The sequence below is a fragment of the Equus quagga genome, chromosome 14, assembly GCF_021613505.1.
Source record: "Equus quagga isolate Etosha38 chromosome 14, UCLA_HA_Equagga_1.0, whole genome shotgun sequence".
Taxonomy (NCBI): domain Eukaryota; kingdom Metazoa; phylum Chordata; class Mammalia; order Perissodactyla; family Equidae; genus Equus; species Equus quagga.
The window spans coordinates 38,933,335-38,958,407 of record NC_060280.1 but is presented as its reverse complement, the minus strand read 5'-3'; the positions used below and the strand labels follow the sequence as shown (position 1 = coordinate 38,958,407).

The window sequence follows — 25,073 nt, the reverse complement described above, 5'->3', positions numbered from 1 at the left end:
TAAAAGTAACAGTGAAATACTGTTCCTAGAATGTCATTCATAATCGCGCAAAAATATGTTTCCTGCTGTGTGCTTAGGAATAACTTTTACATTTTCCCCAAGGATGAAATATTTAGCTATCAGTAGCTAAATGCCAAGCTTATATTGACCTCAGTGGTGGGTTTACCAGTGCAGAGGCTCAGGGCAACAGGTAACTTATTCAGTGGGACCCATAGAAGAATAGCAAGGATGGCTGACACATCTTGAGAATTGGGTAATTTCACTGCCCGATGGACATAGGGCAGTGAACTGGGCACCAAACCGCAGATGGATTGCAGATGCACTGAAGGAAGTCATTACAGTTTTGTGAAATTTGGGCTGGCTTAATGAAGATGAAGCCTGCTGGTTTAAGAACTATGTGTTCTTGGCAAAAGCATGGTGCTGCAGAATTTCACCAGCCATAGTGAAAAAAAGGGGGGAAAGGGAATGGGAGGAGACCACAAAATTCGTGACATGATACATAAAACGTTAACTATCTATTAGCTTTGCATCTTTTGAGAGTCACCAGATTGGAGCACAGAATTTTGAATTTGGCTGGCAGATGGTGTACACAGACTTTCTGAGTGTGTTAGCATTTCATTTCAAACTAGCAAGATTACATAGGACTCTCACGGTAATTTAACATTCATAGAGATTTTTAAATTTATCCCTAAACCTAGGTTAAATGTGGGACCCAAATAGCGTTTTAGAAGGCTTTGTTAATAGATCTGGATCTCATAGAACAGATTCACAGGATATAGTAATTCCTCCAAAATGCCCACGGAGTTAGCGTCAATGGTTTCTTTCTCTGAAAATCCGGATTACCCAAAAGAAAAGAGGCCCAAGGGAAGAAAGACTAAACCAGGGGAGATGGCAGGTAGTGATGTCTGGATTCCTTGAATGGGACTTCTCCATTTACTACCCCTCTCATTTCCTTCTATGGTCTGGACCTTTAAACACCACAGCAGTCAGCCTTGTAGGGTCAAGCTAATCTCTGTTGACATCATCCTACTACTTCCCTTTTCAAATTCCAGTGAAGCTGCGTGTTTCCTGTCCTATTTGACACCCTCGAGAAAGAATACTGGCCGGCTGGTATCTAAATTTAGACTGGCAGCAACGAGTTTTCAGAGAAGAGATAAACAAAAACAGGTGACATTTCCAAGCCTCTCAAGAAAAGGGGAAAAAACCCCAACCCTTTTGGGGTAAGTAAACAGGGCGAGCTTCCACAGTCGCACAGTAGGGCGAGGCCTGCTGGCAGGCTCAGAAATTGGGCCGGCTGAAACCTTTTCCTTTTTCTGAAAGCCAGGACAGCTTCGGGGGCGTCCCTAAACACATTCTGGACTCTGCTCGGAAACCCGACGAGCCCGAGCCTGACAGCCCGTCCTCAGCGGGAGCTGTGAAGGCAGCCGCACCTCCTCTTTGTCAAGCCGCGGGTTTCAAACACCGGCCCCGGGCCCCCCACCGGGTGGGAGAGGGCGGACGCCCGCCGCCCTTCCGCGGCCGCCCCTCCCCCACTCTGTGACCCCCGCGGGCCCAGCCCCGGGCGACCTGTTGGCAGGGAGCGTCACGTGACGCCGCGGCCGCACACTCCCCCCGGGCCGGCCTCCTGTTGCGCCCGCCGGGCGGGTTCCATCACGTAACGCGCGGCCGCCGGCCCGCTCTTCCCTCGCCGAGCGAGGGAGGGCGGGCGTCGAAGAGGAAAGGGAAGGGAAAAGGGGCGGGAGAAGGAGGAGGGGCGGCGCCCGCATCACGTGACCCGGGGCAGCCCGGAAAGCTCCGAGGAGGAGCCTGGCGCCGCCATTTTCCTGCAGCTGCCTGTCTCTCTTGCCCTGCCCGGCTCCAGCTGACCAGGGAAGGGGTGGGCTGAGCTGAGGCGGGGGCAGGGGAGTGCCCGACACCGTGCCTGACCCCGCGGGTGACACGAGCCGGTTCTTTCCGGGCTGGGTGGCAGCGCGCGGCCCTGAGCCCCGCCCCAGGCCGGCAGGCGGAGAAGGAGCCGGTGGGGGTAGGGGGTGCGGTGGGGGGTGGGAGTCCTCCGGCGCTTGGGGGTCCCAGTCCCCGCCGGCTGCCGAGCGGGAGGGGTGGCGGAGGAGCCGCAGAGATGTCCGGCCAGAGCTTGACGGACCGAATCACCGCCGCCCAGCACAGTGTCACCGGCTCCGCCGTATCCAAGACAGTATGCAAGGCCACGACCCACGAGATCATGGGGCCCAAGAAAAAGCACCTGGACTGTGAGTGAAGCCGACCGCGGCCCGCGTCCTTCTCCCCATCTCTTTTCTTCCCCTTCAGCTGCCTCTTCGCTCCCTGCGTCTTATCCGGCACGGCGGGTCCGGTGCTCGTCCGAGCTGTGTTCTTTTGGCGTCCATCACACCTGCCTTCACGGTTTCCGTTCCCTGTCTAAAAATCCCTGACAAGCCCCTCCCCGCCAGGTTCCTAGGGGACCCTCGCTTTCCTGCCCGTGCGCCGCGACATCCCATCACACCCGACCAACTTGCCTCTCCACCAGCTTCTCACCTCCCTGCCGCCTCCGTCTCCTGCAGCCTTCTGCTCTTTCGTCTCAGTCGTCCCGTGTGGCTAGTCGCCCTCTCCTGAGCGTCTGCCCGCTCGCTCCGGGTCTCCCGCCCCGTTTTCCCCCCGTTAGCTTTCGTCGGGGTTCCGTAAACGCCCGGTTCCGTGGACCCGGATCCCTGTTCCTCCGCAGTCCTGAGGGCTGCCTCCCTGGAAGGGATTCCCACTTCCTTTGCTCGACCAGCCGCTTCTGTCCCTTCCCTTCCCGGGTTTCTCTTCCACCTTTCCTCCCGCGTTTGGATTACCTTTCTTTGCCTCTGTAGCTTCAGTTAAGTTCCTTGTCTCATTTAATTTTAAATGTCGTACTTAATACCCGACTTTTATCCCAGGTTACTTTTTTCATGGGAGTGAAAGTAAAGGCATTCTGTTTAGTGTAAGGGAAGTTGGGATTTTTAATTGCCTCTGGTGGAATTTAATCGTATTTTCCTGCTTTAGACTGAGATATGTTGTGAGTGTAAGGTACCCCCCCCCTTCTTTTTTTCTAATGGGGATGTGGAAAAGGGTTTGCTGATACTGGTATCAGTTCCTGGAACTGTTAACCCCGGCGGTTAGAATTTAGAAGATTGAGTGTGAAGCGTAGACTATTGGAATTCAAAATGGATTAGTAATCAGACTTAGAGATAACATACATCTCTTTAAAAACTAGTGAAAAGATGTTTGATGATTCTTGAGTTTGGACTCTGTTTTAATTGATGCTGGTTACCTTTTGGGGGCCAGCTTTACAGCTTTATACGGCGTAATATTGCTGTATTCGCTAACTTACATACAATTACTAGAGCTAACTCCTCCCAACTTTTTCCAAACCTGGAAGCCACCTGTAATATCCTCCTTTTGCTTTCCACTCCTCTACCTCAAGGTACAAAGCTCACTGGATTACTCAAGCTTTGATGCGGTGGAGCTTTGACCTGAAACTTTTCAGGGAAAGATAGGGCTATAGGCACAATAATAAGTTCCTGTTTTAAATGGCTACTGGACACATTAGCCTGACTGACTTTCATCCTACATGAGAGTTACTTTGCTTTACTACTTGAAGCAAGAGTGAGCACGTCCTGAAAGTGAATTCACTGACAGGAGTCCTGTTTTGATTTCTCATTTGGACTTTGGCCGTAAGGTTTGAACTTTTAAAAAAATGTGCAAAATGTGAATTCTTCCAAGATGCTTTTTGCTCATGAAGGGCTGTTAGAACAAGTTATTGCTACAGACAAATCCATTATTCATTGTGACTTGTTCCTTGGCTGTGGAAAGTTTAAAAGTCATTACTGCTCGGTTCTCTCTGATGAGTGGATCGTGCAGGCTGCTTTTTAATGATCAGTCCTGGCCTGTTTAGAGAATGCAAAATATATTTAAATGGTGACACTTTATAAATGGAAAATCCTTTAAAATGCATTGTGAAGCCATAGGTGATTTTTTTGATTATCTGATATTTGAAGTCGACATTTCTACTGTTTACTGCTCTTCAAATGACTGCTTGGCTTGTTCAGCCCTGTCTTACGGTTTGCCCAAACCCTGTGTTAATTCTTAGCTTTTTATTTTTCTTTTTGATGATGTGGGGTGGGTGAAGAAACTACTTGTGACTGTGTGAACTATTTTCCTCTTCCCTCGCTTCAAAATGATAAATTATAACAAGAATAGACATATCTTTTAAAAGTCCTTATAAAGGTTTTTATCTTATTTCAGATGTAGCAGTAGTTCTTTTAACACTGCCAAAAAGGGCAGAAAATAGGCTAGATAAGGTTAAGAGAGTGATATTTGCTTGTGGTTTTAAAAAATGTTAGCTTTTTCTCTTAGAATAGTAGCTACTACTGCAGATGCTAACTGGGATTGGATTTCGAGGGTAATCTCACATTTGTAGTTCTTTTTGCTCTACCACTGCTGTGTTTATAAGATCCCACTTTAGAACTTGAACATTCCTGATAATGTTTGATTTTTTAAAATCCATATAAATGAGGAGCCACGACTCATTTCTTTTCAATGAGGTTATAAAATACAATACTATTTTCCCTATATTGTTGTTTAAAATGCCTTTATAACCAGTTCTCACTAATGAAATAAATTTATATTAAAGTCTAACCCATGAGTGACTTTTCTAAACACCTTCCTCTTAGACACACTGACATTCTTCAAGAAAATTGAAAATGCTTTCACAGGCAGTTCTGGGTCTTGACACTGAATGTTTAGGCTTTAATGTAGAGATAACTTTTCCTCTTTGAGGAATTTTTCTTTCTAGTGAAGGTTTAGTTCTGTTGCACTTTTAATGTCCTGAAAAACTGTTGCCTAATAAGTTGAACCTAATGAAAACCATTTCATTTTTTAAATGTTAGTATAACAAAAATATGCTTAGGACTCTCTTTTTCCCTATAGGCCTTTACAGCATGGAGGTGGGTTCTATGTACTTCACCAAGGTCTTTCCATATTAGGAAGTGATTATTATAATCCATGAATTATGACTTAATTCATATTACATTATATACTTGTTTAAGAAAGATCTTTTGCTTTGCTTATAGGTGTCAATAGATAGTAAATAGTGTTAACTACTGTCTTTAGGATCAAAAGAGTTGTTAAACTTGAAACATTTGTAAAAAATAAACACAATTTGCATTTAATTTCAGGGCTCTAACGACCATAATCAAGGTAGAAGAATAGCGGCTCTTATATTTGAAGGACATCAATTTACCTGGCACTTATTAACCATTGTTTAATTTAATCCTCTCTCACAGCTCTGGACCTGGAGAGCCATATGCATAGAAAGTAGCCTCTAACTCCATTTAAAGAGGGGATAGAATGCTTAAAACATCTATAATGGTTAAAGTATGGACAACTTTAGTCTTACCTTGTTTTTTTGATATGAATACTTAATTTTCTTTTATCTGTACTTGTTTTCATATACTATCCTTGGGTATTTACATTGCAACGTGTTTCACTGAACTGTAATATTTATGTTAATGGCTATAATGGCCTCACTTTTTAATCCATATTTTTCCCAGTTAATTTCCAGGGAAACTTTGTTCCAACCACCATACACCTTACATTTTCTACGACAAAATCAAGATCATGTTCCTATTAAGCATCGATTATAAGTGTCTCTCTCTCTTATTAGTAGGTACAATGTGGGTATTTTTGTATATTGCATCTAGACCCTGCCTAATTTTAGTTGTGGAAACAATTTCTTTAAAAGTCAGAATTTGTGAATGTCTTGTTATGTAGAAGGTGGGATTTGTATTTGGGTTAGTGGTTTTGTATAACCATTGAAAATGTATCTAAAATATCAAAATGTAACCCAAATAGTTACCTTTTTAAGTAAATGTATTGATTTTTAATGTCTTAATGACATCCAGTGAGTGCTTAGTTCGAACACTTATGTTATCAAGAAGGTATCTGGTAACTGGGATCTGATTTGCAAAAAAATGTGTGTGAGGAAGATAGGAAGTGGATGATCTACCCCAAGATGTCTCTTGTTTAGAAATAAAGTAACCGATGCTTTCCAAATGGATCTTGTTTTAAAGAGACAGTTATTTTGTAGTTAATGTTTGGATTTTCCCATAAGAATTAATCATATGATTTATGTTTTCATTGTTCATTATTTGACCTATTCTGTCCCTTATTAATTAGTCTTTAATAGTTCTGAAATACAGAAAATGGTAATGGAGTCGTCAAAGTGGTAATAATAAGATTTGACTACAAATGTCAAATGCCTGGCATTTGTTCTATAGTAGAACTCCACAAATGTAAAATTTTTCCTCCGTGATGTATCTAGTTATGTTCCTGAATAGTACATGTATTTTAAAAGAGAAACTCTGAAGAGAGCTTGACGTATGGCCATTTTGGTAGTCATCTTATTTGTATTTAGCATATTAATTCTAAAATATCTTTGTAAGGGGTAATTAGGCTTCACTGGTGGACTTATTTTAAGAAATATTTAATATTAGAGTTTAGGCATCTTTTTTTATCCTTACAGCAATGCTTTTTATGTTTACTATAATATTTTATGTATCCGAATAATTTTTAAAGGTGTCTTTGAATTTAATTTAGAGTAGCAGGTGAGAAGGGAAACGTCATATGAAGTGACTTGGCTTTTTTCCTTCTCATTTGATTTGTGAAGCATTTGTATGAAATATTTAATTAAATGGTTTTAAAATACATTAGTCAAGGGGCTAGCCTGGTGGTGCAGTGGTTAGGTTGGCACGTTCTGCTTTGGCGGCCGGGGGTTCACTGGTTTGGATCCCAGCTGCAGACCTACACACTGCTTGTCAGGCCATGCTGTGGCAGGTATCCCACATGTAAGGTGGAGGAAGATGGGCACAGATGTTAGCTCAGGGCCAGTCTTCCTCAAACAAAACAAAACAAACAAATCTGTTACTACAACTAGGATATACAACTATGTACTAGGGCTTTAGGGAGAGAGGAGAAAACATACATTAGTTAAAAATAATCCATTTTAGTTAATCATCAGGATTGCTTTAAATAAAATTATTTTGACCCTGATTATCATTTAGAATATTTAATATGAAAGTTCACCGTAATATGTAGAAAGTCACTTCTGTGCTATTTTCTTGAGTTCCAAAATACTTAGTTTCATGATTTCTCCCTTAAAATCAAAGAAGTAAGAAAAATAAACTTAAAGGCTTCTTGGCATGAGGTTAGAGCCCTACCAAGAAGTAGGGTTAGATTTTCAAAGTAAAGGCTTAGTATTTGCTCTTCCTGTTCTTTTGGTGGCTGAAGTGGCATTTCCGTTACTTTGTGTTCTCAGTATGTTCCCAGTTAAACTGCTTTATACATTCCTCTAGAGAATTGAAATTTTGGATTTGACCTTTGAGAATTTTGTATGTTCATTGTGTATATGGTTTTTTTATGGAGAATCGTTCCTGGGCAGTTAGATTTTACTAATGATATTCCTTTAAAAGGGAATTTTTTTGCCAGCCCTGGTGGCCTAGTGGTTAAGTTTGGCATGCTCTGCTTTGGTGACCTGGGTTCGGTTCCTAGGTGCAGACCTACACTACTTACCTGTCAGTGGCCATGCTGTGGCAGCAGCTCACATACAAAAAAAAAAAAAAAAAAAAAGAGGACTGGCAGTGGATGTTAGCTTAGGGTGAATCTTCCTCAGCAAGAAAGAAAAGGAGGAATGTGATAAACCTAAGCCTTGGGATTAAAAATTATATTCAGAGTTGTAATTTGCCAGGTTACCAGAATATTAAGGATTTCTCAAGTTGTGTTAGAATGTAGTGGCAATACTCACAGCTAGGCTTTCTCTTTTTCTTTTTCTTTTTTTTTCCTGCTGAGGAAGATTTATCCTGAGCTAACATCTGTTGCCAGTCGTCTTCTTTTTTTTTTTGGCTTGAGAAAGATTCACTGTGAGGTAACATCTGTGCCAGTCTTCCTCTGTTTTGTATGTGGGTCAGTGCCACAACACGGCTGCTGATGAGTGATGTAGGTTTGCGCCTGGAAACCCAACCTGGGCTGCTGAAGCGGAGCATGCCAAACTTAACCACTAGGCTGTGGGGCCAGCCCTAGGCATGTTCTTTGTGCTTATGCCTAAATTGATTTTGTATTTATTTAACAAACATCTTTTTGTGCTTATATTGTGCTGGGCACTCACTGTACTAAACACTATGTTTATTAACTTGTTTATTCCTTTCACCAAGTTTGTGAGAGAGGTTTTATTATTATCACCATTTTATTGAAGAGGAAGCTAAGGCATTGAAAAGTTCAGTAATTTGCCCAAGGTCACACAGCCAGGAAGAGAACTGGGATTTGAACCCAGGTAGTCTAGCATCAGGTCTGTGCTTTCATTTCAGGATGACTTTTTACATAATCCTTTTTTATTCCAGGGAATGAATAAACCATATTCATTTATTCATGGCATTGGTTCTTCAAGTTTGGTCCTGAGACGACTTGGAGACCCCAAGACTCTTTCAGCATATTTGAGAGGTCACAACTGTATTCATAAACTAAGACATTATTTGCCGTTTCCATTTTCATTCTTTCACAAGTGTACAGTGGAGTTTACCAGAGGCTATGTGATGTGTGATATTCCAACAGATTGAGTGTAGTAGCAGATATGAGAATCCAAGTGTTTTCTATTAAGCCAGATAGTAAAGAGTTTTGCAAAAAATGTAAAACAATGCCACTGTTCCAAATTTTGATTTTGGAAAATAGTTATTTTTCATGAAAAGTGTTAACATATGATGAGTTTTATTATTTTAAAGTGAATTAATATTTTTAAAATTCTGTTTTAATTTCTATCAGTAAATATCGATAGAGAAAAGTTGCAAAAATGAAAAGCTCGTTGTGATCCTCAATTTTTAATGTTGCAAAGGTTCTGAGACCAAAAAATGCAACCCTAAGGTACAGTGTGTTTTATAGACGAGGAAGATTTAAGGAACTAGATTTAAGAGCTCCTTTAAACTCTGAGAATAATTTTGGATTTGATTTGTTGGGCAACAGAGACCCAACCATTGGAGGACTTTGACAAGAGATGTGGCATAATCCTTTGATTATGTCATGCTGTTAAGTAGATTGGAAGGAATGTGCTGTGTGGCTTGGAAAGGAGGTTGCTGGGGTCAAAAAGAGTCTTAACAGTAATATCTAATTTTTTCCCCAAGAGGGCTTAATAAAGTCCATCATTAATTGGGACTCTTAATCCATTTTTCCTCCCTTTTTTTTTTTACACTTAAGCTATTCCTTTTCAGCCAAGCAGGTTAGGTACCAATTGTACCAAAATAAGTTGTTGATCCTCAAACTATTATCCTTTGCACGTACCAGTCTTGGGACATAAAGTATCTTCATCTCTCTGTCAAAACAGATCCTTCTTCCTTTAAAAATCTCCTTTAAACTCAATTGCTTTCGTTAGCATTCACATTTAAAGTAACCTCTTTCATAAAGACATTACTGAATAGCTCCTCCTGGTCTTGTCATTCCAACATTATTATCACCATTTAAAGTTTATAATTTTATTAAACTCGTTTAATGTATCACGCTTTTATATATATTTTCGGTTCATAAGTGTTTTCTCTGTAGAATAGGAACTGTTCTTTTCTGTACTGTTTTATATCTTTTTTCAAAGTACCTAATCAGCGACTCTGTGGGTACTTAGTAGATATTGAACGATGACACACAATCTCCCTTCACAGCTCAGACTATTCCATGAGCAACTCATGGGACACAGCATAGAGATCTATTCGTGTAGACATTTAATAATATATTTATGATGATTATTTTAGTTGCAGTGAATAGTAATTAGCTGGTTACAAAATTATATATAAAGTCAATCAGTAGCATTGATAAAAACATAACAAATTGCTGTGTGTTTCATGGAACCCATGAGGCATTAAGAGATTTACTTTTGTTTAGATATTAGGTGGCGTTTTCAAAATACTGTTACAGCAAAAACAAAAACAAAAAAATTAGGAGTTGCAGCTGCTCACTTTGAAAACTATATTAAAATGCGTGTTTTTGAGGAAAAGTTCTTGAAAGTAGGAATTAATTTTGAGAATTAAGCAGGGGACCAGAAATACCTTTGAAATGTTTATCAGAGCTGTTGCTTTGTACAACTCCAGGAGGTGCTGATCACATTGTAGTCTATGTGCATGGTGCCTCCAGAGTATGTAAAATGAATGTGGCAGACTCAATTTAGATGTAAGGAAGGATAAAGTACATTTACTAGATAATGTCAAAATGTGAAAGAAAATAAATGACTGTTTGAATGAAACCTAATGAGGTATGAGGCAAGAGTTGGAGTGGTAGCAGTGATGATCGTGATAGTAGGACTGCTAAATCTAGACCATCACTTCATTCCACGGGCTAGTGGGAATTGCTGAAAGTTTTCTCTGAATATTTGGAATTCCAGCAGTGATTTCCGAAATGGTGCTGGTGTTTATAGTCATAAACTTATTGCTTGAAAGCATCCTAAAGGCCTTAATTTTACTCAAGGGACACTTCTTCCAAGCAGTGGCTGAGGAAGCTAGACATGCTTTGCAAATGTCTTCCCTCACTAAAGATTGCAGGTGTACTTTACAGGTGACTCTATCAGGCATACTCAACTGCTGTATTTTAATGTACATGGTTCTGCTGGTTATAGTTCTCCTCATGTGACTATAAGCTCTGAGAACAAGGGTTGCTGTGTTGGTGTGTATGTTTAAAAATTTTATGTGCCGGTAATAGAGTTAGTTATCTTGTGGGTGCTTAAGAAATACAAATGTACCATATTTTAAATACATCCAATATGTGAAAATCTTACTGTAATTCAAGTGTATACCAAAAAGTAAATACTGTGGTATTCACACTGGAGAGGTTTGGCAGACCTTTTTGATGTATGTGAAACAATTGTTTGCAGAAATTTGATTCATGCATGGTATTGAATAATTTGAAATACTATCATTTAACTAATCTACCAAGCTACTGTGAAAAAGGAGATTGTGAGGCAAGGTGATTTTTTTTTTTTTTTGGCAATTTTTAAATTGAGATTTAATTCACGTAACATAAAATTCACCATTTTAAAGTATACAATTCAGTGGTTTTTAGTATGTTCACAATGTTGTGTGTACCCGTCACTACTGTGTAATTGCAGAACATTTTTCATCACCCCAAAAAGAATCTATTTCGTCACCCCACGTTATCTGTTAGCAGTCACTCACAGTCTCCCCACCCTCATTCCCTGGCAGCCGTTAATCTACTTTCTGTTTATGGATTTACCTATTCTGGACATTTCATATAAATGGAATCATACAACATATGGCCTTTTATGTCTGGCTTCTTTCACTTAGCATGATGTTTTTCCTGCTTCCTCTATGTAGTAGCATGTAATAGTACTTAATTCTTTTTTATAACCTAGTAATATTTCCATTTATGGATATACGACATGTTGTTTATCCATTCATCCATTGATGGACATTTGGGTTGTTTACCCTTTTAAACCCACTAAGAGTAACACTGCTGTGGTGGGAACATGTATTTTCAGTTCTCTTGGGTATATACCTAGGAGAAAAATTGCTGGGTTGTATGGTAATTGTATATTTAACTTTTTGAGAAGTTACCAGGCTGTCTTCCACAGCAGCTGCACCATTTTACATTCCCAGCAGCAATATATGGAGGTTCCATTTTCTCCAAAGTATTACCAACACTTGTTATTTTCAGGTTTAAAAAAAAAATTACTGTAGCCATCCTAGTGGATGTTAAGTGGTATCTCATGATTTTGGTTTGCGCTTCCCTAGTGACTAATGATGGTGGGCATCTTTTTATGTGCTTATTGACCTATATATCTTTGAAAAAATGTCTATTCAGATCCTTTGCCCATTTTTAAATTTGATTCTTTATGTATTTGGGATGTTAGAAGAGTTCTTTACATATTTTGGATCCTAGGTCCTTATATGATTTGCAGAGTTTTTTCTCCCCATCCTGTGGCTTGTCTTTCTATTATTTTGATAGTGCCCTTTGGTGCACAGAGTTTTTAATTTTGAAGTTAAATTTTTCTATTTTTTCTTTGATTGTTTGTGCTTTTGGTATAGTATCTAAGAAACTATTGGCTAATTCAAGGTTATGCAGATTTACACCTAAACTACTATTAGAAGTTTTATAGTTTCTAGCTCTTTTAGGTTTGATCAGTTTTAAGTTAATTTTTTTTATATGATGTGAGGAGACAAGATGGTATTAAGGAAAATTAAGGATATTTTAGTTTTTTCTCTGTTTTGAAGCTGACCTGGTGTACCATTCTACTACTGTACCTCTGCATAATGTGGATACAGAGGTTAGTGAGGGAGAAAAAAACATCCTTGATGGCAGTCTCTGGTACTTCTTCGAATAGTTCATTGGCCAATAAATGGAAGTATTTGAGTCAAACATTCTTTCACTGCATGGACCAATGCACCAATTAATCTAAGTACATATTTTTTAGTTTCTCAATATGGTCTTTTACATGTGTGAAGAGATAATACATGGTTGCATGAGTGTTGATAAGCACTTATTTTGGTCCACACAGAACAGTGTATATGTTTCCATAGTATCTTGTAGTTCCCTATAATGACGCTCTTCATATAAGTCTTTATGGCTTCTATAATTTTGTTTATAGAATGCCCTTGTGTATGTTCTTTACTGTGCTAAATACAGCATATAGCAAGTATGAAATAAAAAGATGTTGAACAAATGAAGGAAGGATGAAATTTTCATACGGGGTTTCTAATGTGTTATCAAACAATGTTTTAGGGTTTTTTACATAGAGAAGAAGATTGCTGTAGGAATAATAGTCTTTGCTATAAATAGTGGTTATTTAAACTTCTTTCTTTCCATGATCAAGTAAATTTTTATTCTTTCTTGGTTGAAAACATGAGGAATTATGGAAGTTGGGAAGTAAACTTCCAGAGTTAGATTATGTAAAATTAGGGCAGTTTGACATACTAAAATATTATTTATTCCATGACCTGCCTATTATGGATATATTTGACTTGAAACGAATGAGTTTAAGCTAACAAATCTTCGGTTTTCTTCTACTTTTCTTTTCTGTTATTATTATGATTATTATTTGCTTATGTGTGATTGTCAAAAGGGAAGTCCAGGCAGTCGCTGATTTTAGACTTTCTGTTACCTGCGATAGTCCACGTCTGATAGCAGAACGCTGTAAGGCCTTGTTTGCTAAGCACTTGTGTGCTTTGTTACAGGACTTCGGGAAAATGTTTAAAATGCAGATAAAGATAGAAATGAAGAATATAACTTTAATAGGCAATTTTGAATAAGGTGGGCATTGACCTTGATTGGCTTCTTCCTACTGCCTACTTTAGCTATGCCCTTTTTCTCCTGATCTTAGGACTCTTGTGTGAATTGCCTGTGAAAATCTAAATTAATTTTCTTTTGAAAGTGAAATGTAGATAAATCTTAATTCATTTGTGTACCTAAAGACCCGAGAGTTCATAATTTTGTGTGACTTTTTCTTGGAAAAGACCTGAGTGGGAAAAGAAATTATAAGAGCAAATCTTTTTTTATTTTATATTATTTTAGTAAAATTCTCTAGGAAGCTGTACTAAGGTCTTTTGCATGCTCTATGAGCAAGAATATGGGGCAAAAGTTCTGAGATTGTGTTCTGTTTAACATTGAGCAGTACTGACAAAAACCCTAGGCAGAAGCTATAAGTGGGGTCCTAAGGGAAATGATGAAGGTCTAGAACAGAATGTGAAGATGAATGACACTTGACTTTTACCTGAAAAGCAATGTGAGATCTAATAATGAAAATGTGTACACAGATAATTGTAATACAGTGAGATAAATGCGTAATACTTTGTCATAAAATATCAAAGTAGGGGCTGGAGTAATTAATTTTGAAGGAGGTTAGAGGCAGCTTCATAGAAGAGATAATAGGAATTTTAAGGATGAATAGTGATTTACCAGATGGACAAAGGGGTTCCTCCTAAATAGATTAGCACAGGCCTTGAGATAGAGGCGAGAAAGAGCATTGTGATGTGTTTGGAAAAAACTTGAGTAGTACTGTGTGGTGGAATGCAAAGTGTTAATGGGAGTAAGGGGAGATGAGACTGGAGAGGGAGCTCTTAAAGGTCTTGTAGTGGCAGGAGTTATCTTGATAAATTTTGGTGTTTTCAGGCCTCCTCCCCGAGTCTTCATTTTAGAGTCCTCCCTCCTGTTTATTAGGTGTTTTCCTAGCTTTAGATGCCAGTGCTATGGAACTGGGGAAGTACTCTTTGCTTTTCTCAGGTAATTTGTGACAGGGTTATTGAAAGGGATGGGAAGGAAGGAACGCACAATCCGGTTGCCACTTGCGCAAGGGGCTAGATGAGCTTTGGCACCTGAAATTGGACCTCTGAATATTGTTATACCTGGTAGTTAAGGGTGCTAAATAATTAAAATCATGTACACCGATCTTGTGGCTTTTGTGGGCTTGTCTGGAAATCGAGTTTTTTTGAGTTCCAAATTTATGAGTGAACTTAAAACACAAACTGTTTTATCACATGATGATGGTCAATATGAATAGAAAAGGTTTCATAAACCAGTTAAAGTCCTTAAGATTCTTGGGGGGGGGCATGTTTGATTTATGTTATTTAACTATTGACATCTATTTATCTGCAGATGATGCTTTAGTTATCAGTCACTCTTAGGTTTTTAAAGCTGGATCTCTACTAAACAAGACTTTATTAGTCTTGTGGAAGTTAACATACTGATTAGCAATTACATATTGAGTGTCCCCTATATATGCAAGTTACTGTGTTGAGATTATTGAGAAATCTAAAAGTGAAATTGCTGATCATGTCCTCAGTCTGGTAGGGAAGATGATGTATACAGATAGCTGAATTACCAGGCAATGTGAGATAAGTTCAGATCAAATGTCAATGAAAATCAGAGGAGAGGGAGATGCTGCTTTTGATAAGGGGGAGAACCGGACCTTAAATGAGAAGCAGTGAGGAGCAGTAGGCATTTCAGGTGGAGAGAAGAGCATGAACAAACATTTGTAGGTAGGAAGACTGGAACTGTGTTTGGGGAACAAAGGAGTTTGTTAACTATAGAGGGTAAATGGGGTGCTTTGGGGCTGAGGGAGGGACAGCTTGGGTGTAAAGAGAAATGCTCTACAGTTGGAGCAATTGTCTGAATCTCAATTGTGTAGAGAGTATGGATTTTAATCATATGACCTTTAGATACTGCTCATCTCTAAGTAGCTTTTGGCAACTGTAGGCAAAGTTGGACCATAGTTACAGCTGATTTTCAAAATTGTGCTATGTCTTTATTTTCTGCTGCCAGTGTTAAAATGGGGAAGGCAAGGAGTTTTGCTGATCTTGAAGCTGAGAATGAGATTTTGCTGCTTCAGCCTTTTTATATTAACTTGATTATTTTAGACTGCATTAATAGTGGCAATATTTGAAATTTTGAGCATTTCTGAGTTTATAGATTGCACAGGAATCATTGAAAAAGTCTTCTAAACAGATATAATGTATAGTACCTAATTTTGATCTGAAGATAGATTTTATAAAAGTTTAAGGAAACTTTTCAGTCTTCAGTGTTATACAAAATCTGATCAAATCAGTTTAGTTTGGACATAACCTTCATGATGGGGATAATAGCTAAAATGTAAGGAGTCTTCTCTGTCTTGAGCACTTGATGTACATTAACACAGTTAATCATTACAAAAACCTACTGAACAGGTAGTGTCATTAGCTCTCCTGTACAACTACATAAATTGAGACACTACTAGTAAAAGGAAGTAGAAAATAAATTTAATGTTTAAGTGGCTTATAATAAAGAACCTTGAGTGTAAGTCAGGCAATCTGGGGAATCATACCTCACAGACAAGTTTTAGGGAATGGGATATAGTTAGGAGGAAAACTTTCTTTGAGAAATATAATTTCTGTAAATATGCGAGATTACATTTGGAAACAGCAGCTTCCTGTCCTCCTTTAGAGTAAATTGTTCAAGAGGAGTAAATGCTTCAAGAGGAATAAGCCCTGAAGCGGAATATGGGTTGCTGGGCCCAGCTCCATATGATGTTAGGAAAATCCCTTACTCACTTAAATTGCTTATTTTCTAAATTCCCTCCCTACTCTGCTATTGTGTGATGCTATATTTGTGCCCCTCTCGCTTTTTTGTTTTTTGCTTGGTGCTTTGGAAACTAAGATTAGAGGCGGTTTCTCTGTGATAAGCTTTTGCTTCGTTCTCTGTCGTGTGTCCCACCTACCCATACATCATTACTTGAAAGACAGTTTGAACTTGCATATCTTACTGTCATCAGGAGGGAGAAGCAGCATTGTTTTATGTCATTTGTTTAATAAGAGGAAATGGCCCAACAAAAATGTGAATTTTCTTCTACTTTCATTAAAAATATGTGAATAATATAAAACATAAAAATACTTAATAACAAAAGGCTTCCTATTAGCCTTTCCACCCATATCTCAGATACTTGCTTTCCTGAATTTTTCACTTCAGCCAGGTTGACCGGAGGATGTTTATCTTCCTTTCAGGTTTGCCTCCTTTGGGCATATATGTTTGGGTTAGATGCCCTTGTTTGGTGAGGGAGAACAGGACCCTTCTCTCCCATTTGCCCACTGCCAAATGGCCAAATGAGCCTTACCTGGTAAGCCATGGGTAGCAGTTGTAATTAAATTGCTCCCCTAGCTCTCTGTGGAGATGTATTCTTGTCGTTTTTTTCACTCATAGCATCCTGTGCATGTTTCTCTCTCCTGAAAACAGACTCAGCTTTTTTCATCTTGGTGTGCCCAATACCTAGAATATAATGCCTGGTGCATAATAGGATCCTGGTAAATATTTAATAAATCTTTGATGAAGATAATGGACTTAGTCTACTGGGCTAGTGAACTATTTAATCAACAGTATTTTGTTGTTTTACTTATTTTTAAATTTTTTTAAATTAATTTATTTTTTGAGGAGGATTAGCCCTGAGCTAACATCCACTACCAATCCTCCTCTTTTTGCTGAGAAAGATTGGCCCTGAGCTAACATCTGTGCCCATCTTCTGCTATTTTATATATGGGACGCCTGCCACTGCATAGCTTGCTAAGTGATGTGTAGGTCTGCACCCAGGATCTGAACCCGCGAACCCTGGGCTACTGAAGTAGAGCACATGAACTTAACTCCTGCGCCACTGGGCCAGCCCTTGTTTTATTTTTTAAATAGGAAATTCTTCTTGGATAGAAATAGTCTTTATATTAAAAATAGTAAGATATGATCTTGCTCTTTAGTTAGTTGGTTCACTTGATCAGTTCATGCTATTCATGCCAGGAGTATGGATTTGATACCTGAAAAAGAGTGATGGTGGTGGTGGCTTAACTATTGTCTCAGACTAAATGGTCTACACTGGCTAATTGTCTTGCATTTGTTGGCTGTAGGTCATAATGGGAGATCAGTTGTGGGTATACAGTGGAGCATCACTAATCCATCACCATATGTTCATATGCATAGTAATGTCATCTTAAAATTATTTGGTTAAGTGATGAATTTATGAATTATTGCCTAAAACCTTATTTTTATCCCTTATTTTAATTTCTTAGAACCATAGAAATCTAAGCATTGTTGTTGTTTCAAAGGTCCTTAATTTATTTGCTTATTGAAAGGACTATATTTCTTCCAAGTATGTTTATATTATGGATATATTTTGTGGATGGGGATTGCAGATATCTACTTACTATTGCTAGAACTCTGCAGTAGGGCAAGCCTGCATCTGTTTTTCTGACTATGGCTGCTTACTCATTTTGGCCTGCAACCTTCTGTGTACCTATGACAACCATTAAGAGAAGAGGAAAAAAAAATTTGCTTTTACTTGCAGTACATGTACATGTAGCTGGTTTTGAGTTGACTTGTCAAATACAGTGTGAGCTTTCTCTTTGGCTGTCTTTTTTACCTTTTGTGACTTGAAATTAAATAAGCAACTTATTGATGTGGTTTAGAATAATCTTTAGTTGTATTCAATACATAATCATACCTAGGGAACTTGTTTTAATAGTCATTGGTACCTTTTATTTTGGTGCATTAATTTTTTTATTGACGTAATATTGGTTTATAGCATTATATAAATTTCAAGTGTACATCATCATTGTTCATCTTCTATATAGACTACATCATGTTCATCACCAAAAGTCCAGTTGCCATCTGTCACCATACAAATGTACCCTTTTATCCCTTTTCCCCTCCCCCACCTCCCTTCCCCTCTGGTAACCACCAGTCTTGGTTGGTTGGTGTTTTTTTATATTCTACACATGAGTAAAATCATAGGGTATTTGGCTTTCTCCATCTTACTTACTTAGCTTAGCATAATACCCTCAAGGTCTATACTTGTTGCAAATGGCAAGATTTCATCTTTTTTATGACTGAGTAGTATTCCATTGTATGCATATACCACGTCGTCTTTATCCGTTCATAATAACTAATTATTAGGGAAATGAAAATCAAAACCACAATGAGATATCACTTCATACCCATCAGAATGGCTGTTATTAAAAGACAAGAAATAACAAGTGTTGGGAGAGGATGTGGAGAAAAGGAAACCCTCATACACTTCTGGTGGGAATATAAACTGGTGCAGCCACTGTGGAAAACAGTATAGAGATTCCTCAAAGAACTAAAAATAGAACTACCATATGATCTAGCTGTTCTACTTGTGAGTATTTATTGAAAGACCATGAAAATGCTAATTCAAAAAGATATTTGCACCCCTATGTTCATTGCACCATTATTCACAATAGCCAAGACTTCGAAACAACCTAAGTGCCTACAAGGGATGAATGGTATTTTTTTTAACCGCTGAGTTTGTCTGGCTTCAGATAACATTGGAAAGGGAGGGGCAGGATTTTGGAAAGGTGTAGCCATTTATATTAGGTGAGTAGAAAACAAAACCAGTTTCACCAATTGCAATTACTAGCTTTATTTCAGATGAGCTGTCATATGGGAGAATTGGTCTAGTTTTGATTTGTAAGGCCCATGTGAAGATTTGTTGGTAAAACTGAGTAGATTGTTCTGCAATGAATTTGTGTTTAAAAACAGTATATCCAACAGGGTTATAGAATAGCAGCATTTGATCTTTTGGTATGAAACTGGAGGAGAGATCTGGTTTGTTCTTTACATGATCACTTTGTCTTCTGTTTTCGGATCTTGAAGATATAACCACATTATCCTTATTCCCATTTGTACATTTCTTTTTAGAAGTAAAACCATCTGTTTAATGACTGAGAAATTAGGATTTAACAGGCAGTAGTTCCTCCTTTATTTTTCTTTTCCGAACATTAGCTTTTGTAACTTTTCTTCACAGTACTGTGTAATTGTGTATTCGTTATCAGGTTTGGAAATTGTGTTAGGTGTTAATTCAGTATAAGATTTTAGATTTGGTACAGTATAATTCCTCATTTTCATTCTTCATATTCTTGTAAAATATTGTTTTCAATTGGTGACCTAGAGTGGACCAAGGCATTATTTTTAGGTGACTCCTGCGGCACATCCCAGAAACACCTCATAACATAGTTGAGTGGCAATAAAGAACAACCATAGGTACTGACTTAAAAATTAGTTACAGAGTTGCAGCTGGCAGCTAAGTTAGAAAACTAGTTATAGAGCAGCCCAGGAGGCTGAGACACTGCTTGACTAACTCCCTGAAGGTGCTGTGCAGAGAGAAAACTATTTCTTCCTATCAGGAGATGGAAACCTTTTGAGAAGCTTAAGCTGCTTCCTGTCTTGGGGCTTGTAGACATAACCTAGAAGTGCTTTTTCTTTGGCTTTCTTCATCGAGTTATATTTTCCTAACTTAGTCAGTGACCAACCAAGAAGGCATTGTAGCTTTTGATGCTTCCTTTTCTTTTTAAAAAAAACAAAGTTCACTTCTCCTACTGTTACTTAGAATTGAGAATGATTACATCTCTGTGGCAGATGGCTGGAAAACTGCTTTGTGTATTCCTCTTATTTTAAATCTGTGTTAAGCCCTACTCACCTAAAATCTGGTGAGTTGATTTAGTTTGTTTTGTAACATTCTTGGCTTTTTTAAGCTTCCCTGTAAATTAAGATTTGCAGTTTCTCAGACCCTCTGATGTGGGGATGCCCAAAACTCTTGAAACCTGTTCCTTGTGAACTTGGTTTGAATAATATGATGCCTTCCTTATATCCTGTCAACTTCAGTTCATTGTAGCCAGAATGAAGATGATGATGCCAATGAGCAGGATATACTATACCAGACAAGAGGTGGTTGGTCTCTTACTAGGAATTAGATTTGTGAGGGCTAAAAAGAGAGAATTGTGAATTTTAGGTTAATGAGAGGTGATGACAAGACTCAAACCAGTTGGAATGAAGAGAGAGAGAATTGAGAGAAAATACGTATATAACTTCGTCTCTCTAGGGGAAAGATTACTGTTTTAAAGAATCTAGTTCCGGTACAATCAATAGTTTGTGGTACTTCAGGTAGGCAAGTATTTAAATCTTTATATCGGAGATGACGGAACATCCCTTGCTTTGTCAGAAGGATATTATAATAATCAGAAGACTTAAGATGTGAAAGAGCGTTGTAAAGTATAAAGAAATCTGCATGTACAAAGATTTTGCCACTCTTAAGATCAAGTGCAAGTAACTATGGTAACACCCGTTGAAGAATTTGGGTCTTATCAACCTTCTAAAGAAGATATGGCTGAAATCATTGACTTTGAGGTAGTTTCATAATACTGTATTGGAAAAGTAATGGAGGAATGGTCTACTAAAATGAGGGAAAACTCATCAATAAAATATGATCTTAAGTAAAATTAATATTTGTAGTGGTGCTTTAAAGTACTCTAAATATGTTGTCTTAAAATATATTGTGAAAATTAATTATTAATATTCCTATTTTTAAAATGGAAACGGAGTGGCTAATCATAATTAACATGCCTGAAGTCATAATGGTAAATAGTGAAGCTGGAATTTGATTCTAGATCCTTTGCTCATTCAGATGTCACTTCATCTGGTCATGGTACAGCCCTAGCACATGGAAATGGATGATGCCATGCATGAAAGTGGGAGAGCCTAAAGCGGAACTTTAGTGATGATGAAATTAGCATCTTCATCCTTACTGTTTGAAGCAGAGATTGGAAATGAATAGCACTTAGATTATCAAATAAGTGTATGACAGAGAAGAGCTATAATGGGGACAAATGAACTTTAAAGGAATAGAACTGAAAACAGATACCCCTTCTCCCTACCTAGCAACCTCAGTGATTCTGGAAGGTATCCAATATAACAGTGAAAGAAAAAGCTAATTAATCCAATATTTGTCAAGTATAGGGAGGGATGATACTTGAAAAGTCGTAATATTCAAAGTAGTAGCGTTTTAGTTGGATAGAAGGCTTATTTGGGGAGCTTTTGTCACCATAGCAAAAAGGGAAATTGGTGAAAGATTGGTACTGTAGATTGAAGGGGAAAAAGTGATTAAATTTTTCCTTGCTGCTTGTCTAGACTATTTAAAATTTATATTACCTTCTCATAACAAACCAAGAGAAGGATACAGTCATGCGCCATATAATGATGTTTTGGTCAATGAGGGACTGCATGTGCGACGGTGTTCCCGTAAGATTATAATGGAGCTGAAAAATTCCTATCACCTACTGATGTTGTAGCCATCATAACATCGTAGTGCAATGCATTACTCACGTGTTTGTGGTGATGCTGGTGTAAACCTGCACTCCAGTCGTATAAAAATATAGCACATACAGTTATGTGTAGTACATAATATTTGATGATAATAATAGTGACTATGTTACTGGTTTATATATTTACTCTCCTATACTTTTTTATCGTTACTTTAGAGTGTACTCTTTCTACTTAATAAAAAAAAGTTTACTGTAAAACAGTATGCCATGTTGCATTGGCAGCAGCCTCATACATCTAGTTTTTACCACATCTTTTGACTACATCATTTTCTCTTGTGCTTGATTTAATCCCAATGTTTTGCTCATCATAGCCCATAAGCATATTGCTAATTTTGTCAATAAGAGGCCACATCAAGTGATTGACCTGGAAACGAAATTAAAAGTGATTAAGGACTTCGAAGGTGGAAAATCAGTCATGGTGATCAGTTGCCAGTCAGTCATGTCCCATTCCACCATAACTGTGCTCCTGAAGAACAAGAACAGTGATGGAAGCCGCTAAAGGATCTGCTTCATTGAAGGCAACAAGACTAATAAAAATTTGAGAAGGACCTATATCAGACACGGAGAACATTCTAATGACCTGAATTGAAGACCAGACACAGAAGCATATCCCTCTCAGCACCATGACAATCGCAGCCAAAGCGAAAAGTTTGCTTGTGACATTGAAAGAAAAGGCTGGACCTGGCTACAATGTTGAACTTACTCCTAGCTCTGGTGGTTTAACCAATTCAAGAGTGATTATTCATTGCGTAATATGAAAGTGAGTGGTGAGCCTGTGAGTGCTGATGTGAAGGCAGCTGAAGAATTTTTGGAAACTCTAGATAAGCTGATTGTGGAGGAAAATTACTTGCCAGAGCAAATATTCAATATGAATGAAACCTCCCTATTCTAGGAACAGACGCCTGAAAGCATTCATTCATAAGGAGGCCTAAGTCAATGCCAGCTTTCAAGGCTTTTAAGGACAGGGTAACAGTCTTGCTTGGGGGCAGTATTGCAGCTATAAATTGAAACCCTTGTGATCTGGCACAGTGAGAACCCCAGGGCCTTCAAGCATACCACTAAGCACATACTGCCAGTATATTACAGGAGCAAGAAGTAGTCATGGATGACCCAGCTCCTCTTCGAAGATGCCCCCCTGAGTTGCTCTGCCAGCATAATGGAGAAGTACTGTTTGGAGTATAACATACCTTTCAAGATTTTGCTTATTGTTGATAATGCTCCCAGATGTCCTCCTCTTATTGGTGATCTTTATCCCAATATCAAAGCAGTGTTTCTCCCTCCAAATACCACGTCTTTGATCCAACAATGGATCAAGGAGTTATTGCAGCTTCTAAAGCCTACTACCTTAGGAGGACCTTTGTCCAGGCTATTGCTGCAATTGAAGAAGACACTGATGGAATTCTGGAAGGATTACAACATCTGTGACTGCATCAAGAGCCTTGCTTGGGCTTGACATGATGTCACCAAGGAGTATATGAATGGCATCTGGAAGAAGACACTCATCAAGTTTGTCCATGACTTCAGAAGATTTGCCGAGGATGAGGAGGTTGCAAAAATCAACAAAGCTATGGTTGAGATGACAAACAGCTTTAACCTGGATGTGGATGAGTATGACATTGAGCAGCTCTAAGAGGTAATTCCTGAGGAATTGACTAATGAAGAGTTGTCAGAACTGGAACAGGAACGCATAGCTAAGGAAGAGGTAAGAGAAACGGAAACTGCAGGAGAAGAAGAAGAAGAACCATCCCCAAGAAAATTCACAGTGAAGAGTTTAGCAGAAACTTCTGCAGACCTCAACAAGTTCCTTAAAAGGTTTGAAAACATGGACCCTAACACCAAAAGGTTTTCATTAACAGAGAGGAATGTTCTTGGTGCATTATTTGCTTACATGCAAATCTGTGATGACAAAAAGAAACAAATGAAGCAAACCACCATGGACATATTTCTGAAAAGAGTGACATCAATAAGAGCCTCAGGCAGGTCCTTAAGGAGGTATTCCAGAAGAGGGCATTGTTATAGGAGATGACAGCTGCATGTGTGTTACTGCCTCTCAAGACCTTCTAGTGGGACAAGATGTGGAGATGGAAGACAGTGATGTTGATGAGTCTGACCCTGTGTAGTCCTAGGCTAATGTTTGTGTTTCTGTCTCAGTTTTTAACGTAAAAGCTTAAAAAGTATAAAAAAGAATAGAAAAAAGTTATAGAATAGGATAAAGAAAATATTTTTGTACAACTGTACAGTGTATTTGTGTTTTAAACTGTTATTACAAAGGAGTCAAAAAGTTAAAAAAATTAAAAAGTTTATGACCTAAAAATGTTACAGTAAGCTAAGGGTAATTTATTATTGAAGAAAGAAAAAAATATTTTTATAAATTTAGTGTAGCCTAAGTGTACAGTATTTATAAAGTCTCCAGTAGTGTATGGTAATGCCCTAGGCCTTTGCATTTAGTCACCACCCACTCACTGATTCACCCAGAGCAACTTCCAGTCCTGCACACTCCATTCACGGTAAGTGCCCTATACAGGTGTACCATTTTTTATCTTTTATATCATATTTTTACTGTACTTTTCTATGTTTAGATATGTTTAGATACACAAATATTTACCTTTGTGTTACAGTTGCTTACAGTGTTCAGTATAGTAATATGATGTACAAATTTGCAGCCTAGGAGCAATAGGCTGTACCCTATAGCCTAGATGTATAGTAGGCTAAACCATCTAGGTTTGTATAAGTACACTCTGATGTTTGCACAACGATGAAATTGCCTAATGACACATTTTTCAGAACATATCCTTGTCATTAAGTGATGACTGTACATTGTCTTAGAAATTTAAGGGACTCTTCAGATATCCATCCACATATAGAATGTGGATTTTGGAAATATGTGATATTATCTACCTAAATATAGATAGATACTTGCATGAAAGAATCAACTGTTTTTATTCTTAGTCTTTTATTATTAATGTTATTGTAGTTGGTAACTTAGAAGCAGGGGAATGAAATTATCAGAGTTTTTTGTTTTAACGCTGAGAAATAGGCAAACATGGATGGTATGGAATTTTATAAGAACAGTTGTATGGTTATGAAAGGTGTGAGGATGGAGATGTTTTTTGTTGAAGTACTCCTAGTGATTATTTCTTCTTGTAGAAACTTAAAGGCTTAAGTGTAAACTTATTAGGAAAATGACTGACTTTATTTTATGGTGATTAATTGCTCATGTTTTCCACTTATAGAGCCTTATTTCCAAATTTAAAGCCATGTAGGCAGGGTATTATTTGGTGCTTACTGTTCCTGGCTACATCTGTCTTTACTGTTTACAGCGGGTTGAAAAAATTTTTCAGAAATGACTTTCAGTTGTTACTCAGTGGTTTAGAAGGGTCTCTTGATGCC

At 38.2% G+C, this 25,073-nt stretch overlaps 1 protein-coding gene across 10 annotated transcripts in view; it reads left to right on the top strand.

Moving 5' to 3' along the window:
* Nucleotides 1–1,114: 1,114 nt before the first annotated feature.
* The window catches only part of PICALM (phosphatidylinositol binding clathrin assembly protein), a 105,887-nt gene continuing 81,928 nt past the window's right edge, over nucleotides 1,115–25,073 (top strand). For 2 of the 10 annotated variants that reach the window (XM_046637513.1, XM_046637512.1), the window contains exon 1: nucleotides 1,873–2,249. In XM_046637513.1, the coding sequence (XP_046493469.1) occupies nucleotides 2,120–2,249 (130 nt within the window). In that variant the 5' untranslated portion in view covers nucleotides 1,873–2,119. Of the gene's footprint in view, nucleotides 1,221–1,870; nucleotides 2,250–25,073 lie in introns of those variants that run through there. The other 8 variants (XM_046637521.1, XM_046637520.1, XM_046637519.1 and 5 more) reach the window with 6 other exon arrangements.